This window comes from Schistocerca serialis, chromosome 3 (genome assembly GCF_023864345.2).
Source record: "Schistocerca serialis cubense isolate TAMUIC-IGC-003099 chromosome 3, iqSchSeri2.2, whole genome shotgun sequence".
Classification (NCBI taxonomy): domain Eukaryota; kingdom Metazoa; phylum Arthropoda; class Insecta; order Orthoptera; family Acrididae; genus Schistocerca; species Schistocerca serialis.
In genome coordinates, this window is record NC_064640.1 from 904,845,596 (window position 1) to 904,854,673 (window position 9,078).

The 9,078-nt window shown below is 39.5% G+C and overlaps 1 protein-coding gene across 1 annotated transcript in view; it reads left to right on the forward strand.

The window, feature by feature from the left end:
- LOC126471313 (paired amphipathic helix protein Sin3b-like) overlaps nt 1-8,491 on the forward strand; it is a 299,139-nt gene extending 290,648 nt beyond the window's left edge. Inside the window, exon 23 of the mRNA XM_050099434.1 lies at nt 4,529-8,491. Within this exon, the coding sequence (XP_049955391.1) occupies nt 4,529-4,777 (249 nt within the window). The 3' untranslated portion in view covers nt 4,778-8,491. The remainder of the gene's footprint in view (nt 1-4,528) is intronic.
- Nucleotides 8,492-9,078: the final 587 nt, after the last annotated feature.

Sequence of the window (9,078 nt, forward strand, 5' to 3'; positions counted from 1 at the left end):
GATGGTGTGCCAATTGATGGCTATTTCTCACCTGTATTAGGCCTCAGATGTCAGTGTAGGAATAACACGTATTTAACACACCAATATTCTAATAATTATGTCATGTTATGAAATATGAGTCACTACTTCTCCCTCAGGTAACTCCTTGGTCTGAGCGGACTCCATTCCAGTCCTTTCAGGTAGAGGAAAAATCCTAGGCAGTAGCAGGGGTCAGGAAAGAGTCTTCTGTGTGGCAGTCTAGATTTACTAAGTCTTCAGCTGTGGATGCAGACACTTCCATTTCTGTTATGCTCTTAAAAATCATACTTAAGATAAACTATGCTCATTCACATAGGACATTTTAACAAGAAAATTCACACAGAACAGTGTTTACTGTTGCTTGTGAGTTTCATGTAAGCCCATTGTCCAGTATATAGGAACTTAACACTGATGCACCTACGTGTATGCCATTTGCTTTACATTACATGAAATACGTGTACAACATTTACTAAGTAGACACAGTGCAGAAAACTAAACTGCACGCAGACTTTGTGTACTTGACTTTGTGTACTTATCTACTGTACAGAAAAGCGAGTGACCAGACTGCTGATTTTGATTGGAAACTTTGATTGTGTGACACTGCTCCTATTCTTTTCAGGAATTTATCAAGCCTTTCATTATGATGCATTATGTACACACAAAATATTTGGTAATATTTATTCTGCTGTTTCCCTCAAAACAAAATATATGACTCAATATTCACCAGAATGAAGTATGAATTGATCCAACAGAACAAAAAGTTTCAATCATGTAACACATTGGGCCATATTTCACCAGTCACAAACTTGATACTTGATCAGGTTTTGCAGTTTCTGAAACCACTCAACACATAAGTGAATGGCTATAATGGCACCTTAACCAAGAACATTCCTATCTGGCCATAAAGGTTGGTGTTTTTGTGTGTTTTTTGTAACTCACATAAAGTAAATACTGGAAAATCTGTGAAAAGGACAGAGGGATTCTATCCCCTCATCACTGTCCAGTCTAATCTTTTGCTCTGTCTGTAATGACCTCTTCCCTGATGAGTCTTTAAAACCTATTCTTCCCACCTTCTTAATCAAGAGCATTCCTGATTCCTTCATCTTGTAAACAAGTTATTCTCAATTATAACAGGGCAATGGCCACAAAACAAGTAAACACTGTTAGTGTGGGAGAGGCTTGAGGTGTAACGATGTCAGAGTTTGTTTTGTCATTTCCTACAATGGTTAGCATTACATATAGCCATTGAAATTCGGTTATTTACGTTTTTCATTCAGTTAGTGGTCTGAAGGCTTTTTTTAAATGTCAGAATTAATATTATTGCAATTAAGAAATGTGTGTGCATCTCATTTATATTTCTTGCATTATAGTTCGTATGCTACTGATTCTTATTTAAATTGGTTTTTAGCTCAAGAAGTGTTACATAATACAACAGTGAATGTTAGATTTCTCACTGCAAATTATTTTGAATGAAATGAATTTTCTGTCAAAAACGATTTATGTAATGGTAGTTATATTTTATCCAATTATTGTGACCTTGTACATCACTGCGCTGATTTTATTCAGTTTGTTGACCCACAAAAATGTAATTAATGAACACATATGAACATTATATTGTTAAGCATTTCTGCTGCACCGAAATTTTGCAGCAAGTCACACACACACACACACACACACACACACATATTCATTCACACGAGAAAGCACATTTCATGCACACATCACTGCCAACTCCAGCCACTCATATTGGAATGCAACTGGAGGCAATGTGTCGGGAAGGGGACGGGATAGCAGGGTATTTGGGGGGGGGGGGGGGGGGGGGAGGAGAGAAAAGAGCATTGTCTGGCGGAGCATGCAGAGACTAGACTGCCAACAGGTGCAGAGTCAGGAGGCTGTGGAGCAGGGAGTTGGGGAGGGGGGGGGGGGGGATAGTAGGTGATAAGAGAGGGGAGTGGAAACTGTTGGGTGGAGGGTATGGAGACAGTAGGCTATGTAGGTTGAGGACGGGATGATTTCAGGAGTGGAGAATGTGTTGTAAAGAGAACTCCCTTCTGTGCAGTTCAGAAAAGCTGGTGGTGGAGGGAAGGATCCAGATGGTCTGGGTAGTGAAGCAGCCATTGAAATCAAGTATCTTATTTTCAGTTGCATGTTGTGCCACTGGGCGGTCTGCTGTGTTCTTGGCCACAGTTTTGCGGTGGCTGTTCATCCTGGTGGACAGCTAGTTGCTAATCATGTATAAAAAGCTGTGCTATGATTGCAGCAGAGCTGGTGTATGGCAACAGATGCTTTACAGGTAGCCTGGCCTCTGATGGGATAGGTTAATCATGTGCCAGGACTGGAATAGGAAGTGTTGGGTGGGTGGATTGGGCAGGTCTTGCAGCTGGGTCTTCCACAGGGATATGACCCCTGTGGCAAGTGGTTGGGATTGGGAGTGGCATAGGGAAGGACTAGGATGTTGTCAAAGTTGGGAGGGGAATGGAACACCACTTTTTGGAGGGATAGACAGGATCTTGAGTAGGCTGTCCCTCATTTCAGGGCATGATGATAGGTAATCAAAGCCCTGGTAAAGGATGTGGTTCAGCTGTTCCAGTCCAGAGTGGTACTGGGAGACAACGGGGCATTCCGTTGTAGCTGGTTCTTGAGGGCGGTGGGAGGATTGGTGGTGTGTAGGGAAATGGCATGGGAGATCTATTTGCGGGCTAGATCTGTGGTTAGTGCCTGCCTGTGAAGCCCTTCATGAGACCCTCAGCATACAGGGCAAAGGAGTTGTCACTGCGGATACACTGTCCCCGGGTGGCCAGACTGTACGGGAGGGATTTTTTGGTGTGGAAGGTATGGCAGCTGTCGAAATGCAGGTACTGTTGGTAGATGGTGGATTTAATGTTGACAAAGGTGTTGATGGATCCATCAGAGAGGAGGAGGTCAGTGTTCAGGAAGGTAGTTCCTCTTTAAAGGGAAGGTATACAAACAAATCCATGTCACAGCCATGGACACCTGCATGTCACACTACAATGCCAACCTGTCTACGGGGCATCTAGAGGAGACCTCTCTAGCCTAGTCTGGTCCAGATTCATCAATGATATCTTCATAACCTGGACTCAGATATGCTCTTATTCCTTGACAACCTCAGCACCTTCTTCCCATCTTCTTCATGTTGCCCTCCTCAACCCAGTGTGCCAATTTTCTGGCCACTGATCTCCTCCACTCCATCAGAAGCTGGGACACCTGGGAAAGCAGGCATGTTTTGTACTGGTATGACTAACAACCAGCTGTGCACCAGGATGAACGGCCATCGCAAAACTGTGGGCAAAACAAAGTAGGCTACCTTGTGACACAACATGTAGAGGAATATAATATGCTTGATGCTTGATTTCAATGGCTGCTTCACTACCCAAGCCATCTGGATCCTCCTCTCCACCACCAGCTTTTCTGAACCATGCTGATGGGAGTTATCTTTACAACACATTCTACACTCCCAAAATTATCCCAGCCTTAACCTACTGTCCCCACACCCTCCACCCAACAGCTTCCCCCCCCCCTCCCCGTCCTATCACTTCCTCCCTATTCTCGCCCCCTCACCATCTTTATGTGCCACCCTCTGCCAATGCACCCGCCATTTCTTTCCCTTTCCTCACTCTCATCTTTTTCTGCTCCCATTCCTCCTCCCACCTCCCTGCCCACAGCCACCCAACAATGTACCTGTTGGCAGTCTAGTCCCTGCACCCTCTCCCCCCCCCCCCCCCCCCCTCCCCACCACCACGTGTATTCTGCTGTCCATTACCTTACCTTGCTTGCCTCCTCCAGATTGCCGCTTCCATTCTATCTGACAGCTGCATTCTAGTTCAAACTGCTGAAGTTGTCAGTTATGTGTGCATGAGATGTGCTTGCTTGTGTGAATGAATGTGTGAATATTTATTTTCTTTTCTGAAGGTTTTGGCTGAAAGCCAATGTGTAAGTGTATTTTCATTATGCCCATCTGCAACTCAATGTGTCATCTTTACTGTGAGTAGCAATCAATCTTTTCCTTATATTTTTGATATTCCAACCTGGAGTTTCCGTTGTTAGATTTTAGCTATCATTAACAGTTAGCTAAGGAGATATGTGCCAATACTGATTAAAATTAATATGGTGTACTCGCTAAATATTTTCATGTAGGAACACACCCAATAATTTACAGTTACCGGTACCAGTTTTTGCAGCCAAAATACTACACACATTATTTATAATGACTTAAAAAAACATATAATTGCATGACTTTAGTTATTTAATGTGAAATAATTCATAACACCTTTTTCATATAATACTTTCCTGTAAAAGTGTATTGTTTTCATATGACTACATCTTATTATACTGATTAATGCCTGCCTGCAGACTGCTGTTGTAAGAAAGTGCTTAAACTGAGAATTATATTGAGAGACTAATTGGTTAGTTAGAATTTACTTCTGACAAATATATGACTAAGATTTTTTGTGTAGTTATGCTTGTATTTTATCTGTTTGGTTTGTTACAGTTACATTCTTCCATATCTTTGAGACTTGGGCTCAAATTCCGCCGTTGGCATGTCAGTTGGGTGGCAGCAAATGTCTCAGAGATGCAGCACAGGGCATGCGAAGACTGGTTAATGGGCCGTGGTGAGAGTTTTGTTCCAAACAGAACTCATGTTGTAACAGTTAATGATGCAAACAGTCCCCCCTATCGATCATACAATCGATATCGGGTGGAAAGACTAAGCGCACCAAGTGGGTCAAGTGAAGAATAAAGTACTACTGGAAAACGTAGATGTAGTTAGAGTAAATGGTCTATATGTGAAATTTACTACTGCTGCTTTATCTTTAACCCTTTCATTCCCACATTATGAATTCAGCTATGGAGAAACTAAAATTGAGTATATACCCAACAGATGGAAAATATTATAAATCTGAAATCAATTAACACATTATTTGGTGAAACTGTTAGCATTACTAGGTACAAAAATGAAATAAAAGTAACAGTTTATGAAAAATAGAAATTGACAACTGAAATAAAGACACCAGCAGTTTCTCGAAATACACATGACTTCATGTGATAGTCTCTGAAACAATTCTTTTTTGCCATCAAACAGAAATGTACCACATATTTTCTGTGCATGATATGTGCAAAGCCTTTTGGGCATAGTTTGCACTGTCCTTGCTTGACATCATACTCTGGGCAATGTCCAATATTGTCATATTTGACACCAGTACCTAGATCTGTTGATAGCTGCACCTTTCTTTTCTTTAAATGTTTCTCACTTCTGTGCAGTCTCCCTTCCCTTTTCGTGTCAGCTTTTCCACTCTTTGTCAAACCTGTTGATATATCAGCTTGAAATTGCTTCAGTGAGTACTCATTGGTTTTCTGCAGTTGCCCTTGACATCACCTGTACAATAGCCAGCTGTTTACAACTGCTACCCCAGAGATCAGAATACCAGTCTTATACACCACTTCTTAGAGAGTATGTCAATTCTATACAGCTCCAGAGGCATGTCAGCTTTATCAACACCTCCCATGAATGTACTGAACTCTTTTACAACAAATGATCTGTCTATCAGTCCTTTTTTCTATAGCACGCCAAATTTTCCATTTCAGTTCCAGCGCTCTGGCAGCATATGATGATATGAGATTGATGGTTTTCTTATCAAATCAACATATAAGGGACAGGTTAGACTTGGTTTCAATTCTCGAATTTTTGCTAACATGCCCCAGTTTCTTCAGATCTCTTTCATTTGGCAAAGGATTTTTCCCATTCTGTCCTGCCTACTAGTGCCAACACAGATCCTGTCTAACGGTGCCAACACAGATTGTACCTTTATCTTTTAGTGCTACTGCCAGTTGCAAGGATGAGAACCAATTATGAAAATATACATAGAATTTTTGTCCTTCAGGTAAATATTAACAAAGTGCCACTACTATGTCTCCAGAAAATCCAAGTCCAAAACCATCATAGGTACGTTTACCCACATAAGGACAAAACTCGTACATAATTACAAATGGACCTACCCACATGAAAAGTTTGAAACCCCATTTGTGGGGTTTATTTTGAATGTACTGTTTCAAGTAACTGCAGCCTTGGAATGGCGCAGCCTGTTTGCCAACAGAATTGTATTATTCTACTGGAATTACTTTCATACTGCAAAGAAGTGTGTCGAGCAATGTCTGTATTTTAAATAGTCTTGATCAGTTCTTGGTTTTTTATTGGTGTTATCCACTGTACTAAAATACTTCATAATTTTTCGGAACCTATTTCATCTCATTATACCTGCAATAGGAGGGTATCTACACATCACAGATTAGTACAGTTTGGTAGCCACCATTTTTACAAGCCCTATTTGGAGTAAAATTTCCAGAAACTGTTCAGTTTCGACTTCCACACAGCTGAGTACCTGTCCATCTTTTTGATGAGCAAACAAATTGCTTTGAATACAGATTTCTTTTATAATACCACGTGTAATAAATGTTTTGAAATACGTGAGAAGAGTTTTAAAATTTGTTGCAGGGTATGGGAGGTACTTGCACCACATAATATTTGGTGATTCAAAATTTATTTTCGTGAATGTACACTCATTACTATGATTTTTTTGGATAGATAGTTTTGTCTCGGAAAAAGGTGAATTACATGATAAAAGTGAAGTTATATTAGGCCCTGGTACAGATGAATTTACTTCAGATACACTACTAGTATTTGCTTTAGGGAAGGATGGAAGGGGACTGCTTTAAATGAACTACACTGGTGGAATCAACACTCTGAGGTTTGTCAGTAACAAACATTTTGTCACATAAACAGGAAAGTTCATCACCAGCATTATTATAATCATATCATATCATCATCATCATCATCATCATCATCATCATCAGTATCATGAGACAAATCACTAATTTCTAACAAATGGCCATTGTTTATACATGGACCGAGTTCATGGATTTCTCAGTGATAATTTTTTCTGAATGTTCCACTGTCATAGTCTAATTTCAGTCTACCAGAAAAATGGAATTACAATATATACAAGTTTTCTAAGTTTTGGCCTCTAATCGAAGGCCACCTTGCATGCTAGTCACAGCACAACCTGAAACAAAGCAAGTGAAATATTTACAATAATTATATCTCAATTTATCACTCATTTTCTTAATATAAATAGCAAAATATAGGCGACTGCTTTTTCTTGACAATTATTAACCTTATACTCCCAACATTCTTCCCAGACTTCACGCATCTGTATCGAGATATATTACTACTTCAGACGTTATTTTGTTCATAGTCACTTTGTTGGAGCAATAATACAAGCATAATCTTCACCATAGTACCAAAGAAATAACAATTCACTGGTAAAATAAAAATAAAATGAACATAAATACACCTTACCAACGGTTGTGTAACATGAACTCCAAGTCAAAAAAATTCATGCACCTGAAATGGGTACATGCACCACCAAGTGGCAAAATTTCTTATTAGAAGCATGTTGTCCATCAACAAGAAGGCAATTTTAAGGATCAACACACACAATACTGTGTATAACAGCGTTTACTATGGTGTTGTCTCGGAACTACACTGGGAATGAAAGGGTTAATATGCAATAGGATAGACTTAATAAATATTTGTAGAAACTTTCCACTGAAAGTGATATAAAGATCTCAACTCAGTAGATACTTAGTAAGCTGCAGCTATAATACAAAACATTGCATTTTAATAAGCTATAACAATTTTTTCCAGTACCTATATGTAACTGGACCTTCATATAATCATACTTAATGGTTATTTATTCAAGACTAGTGAATAGGAATAAGTATAGTCTTCTTGTCTCAGTTCACACTGTGTAGAATGTGACAGTCAATGACTGAATCTGAATCTTGTGTGTAATAATGTAACACCCGCACCCCACACCCCCTGGCTCATTGTTATTTACTTTTGTCACCTTTTTGATGCTATTGTATGTTTTTAAAGATATTCATTAGATGTGCTATTGTACTTAGCTGTGATAAGTTTTACAGTTTTACCTGTACATACTCATGTTTATTTTGTCAAGTACTGCTCCTTGTAAGATTTTTTTATTTTTCCTCCCTGATATCATATCTCAGTAGTTTAAAAAATGCTGTTTTACTATTAAAAGAAAAGAATCTTGATGTTTAGCTTCTAGTTGTGACTTCCATATTGGCTAAAGATAATATGGTTTGCATGTATTTGATGTTTCTCAGCAAATGAAGAAATATTCACAAGTAAATCTGTATGCTCTTAGGGAAAATGTGTGTCATGAAGGTTTTCTTTTTCTAATATCCAATCACCACCACAAGATGTGAGCTGCTGTATCATCTCATCTAAAACATTTCTGTTGTATTAAAAATTTATGTTTAGGTTAGTATAAAAATGTATAATTTCTGTAACTGATAGTTATCTGACTTTGTTAAGCCTTTTTCCTTCATGTGAGAAATGTTGTAAACTCTGTAATTTCAGCTCACTTTAAAATCTATGTAACAAGAATAAAACTTTTCTTTCAGAAGTATTGTGCAAAATACAGGTCTACATCCTTTCCTATGTTTACAACATATGAAAGAAGGCAACAAATGAAAATATAATTGGTCACATAGATATTAGGGCTATTTAAAATGTTCTTGCACAGCCCCATCTGTAATGACAAGGTCGTGAAAAATACATACAGGGTGTTTCATTATCATAACCCAACCTACCATGAGCAGACATCATGTGACAAATAAATAGGGTCTCAAGTGAGTCTGACTGGTCATCACGACTGACTGCCTTGCAGTGGACCGGGTTTGAGTCCTGATACTGCTGGGGATTTTCCCGTGGTGGGAGGACTGGAATGGGATGCACTCACCCTCCTGATGCCAACTGAGGAACTACCTGACAAACTAGTTGTGGCTCCAGGTCACAAAAGCTGACAACAGCTGAAGCATAGTGTGCTGACCCCACACCCCTCCTACCATATAGAATGATGCCATTGGTGGGGGATGACACAATGGTCAGTCAGTACCAATGGGCCCACCAGCAGCTGTGGGCGGAGTTTAATGGTGGTGACTTGAAATGCTTGTGAT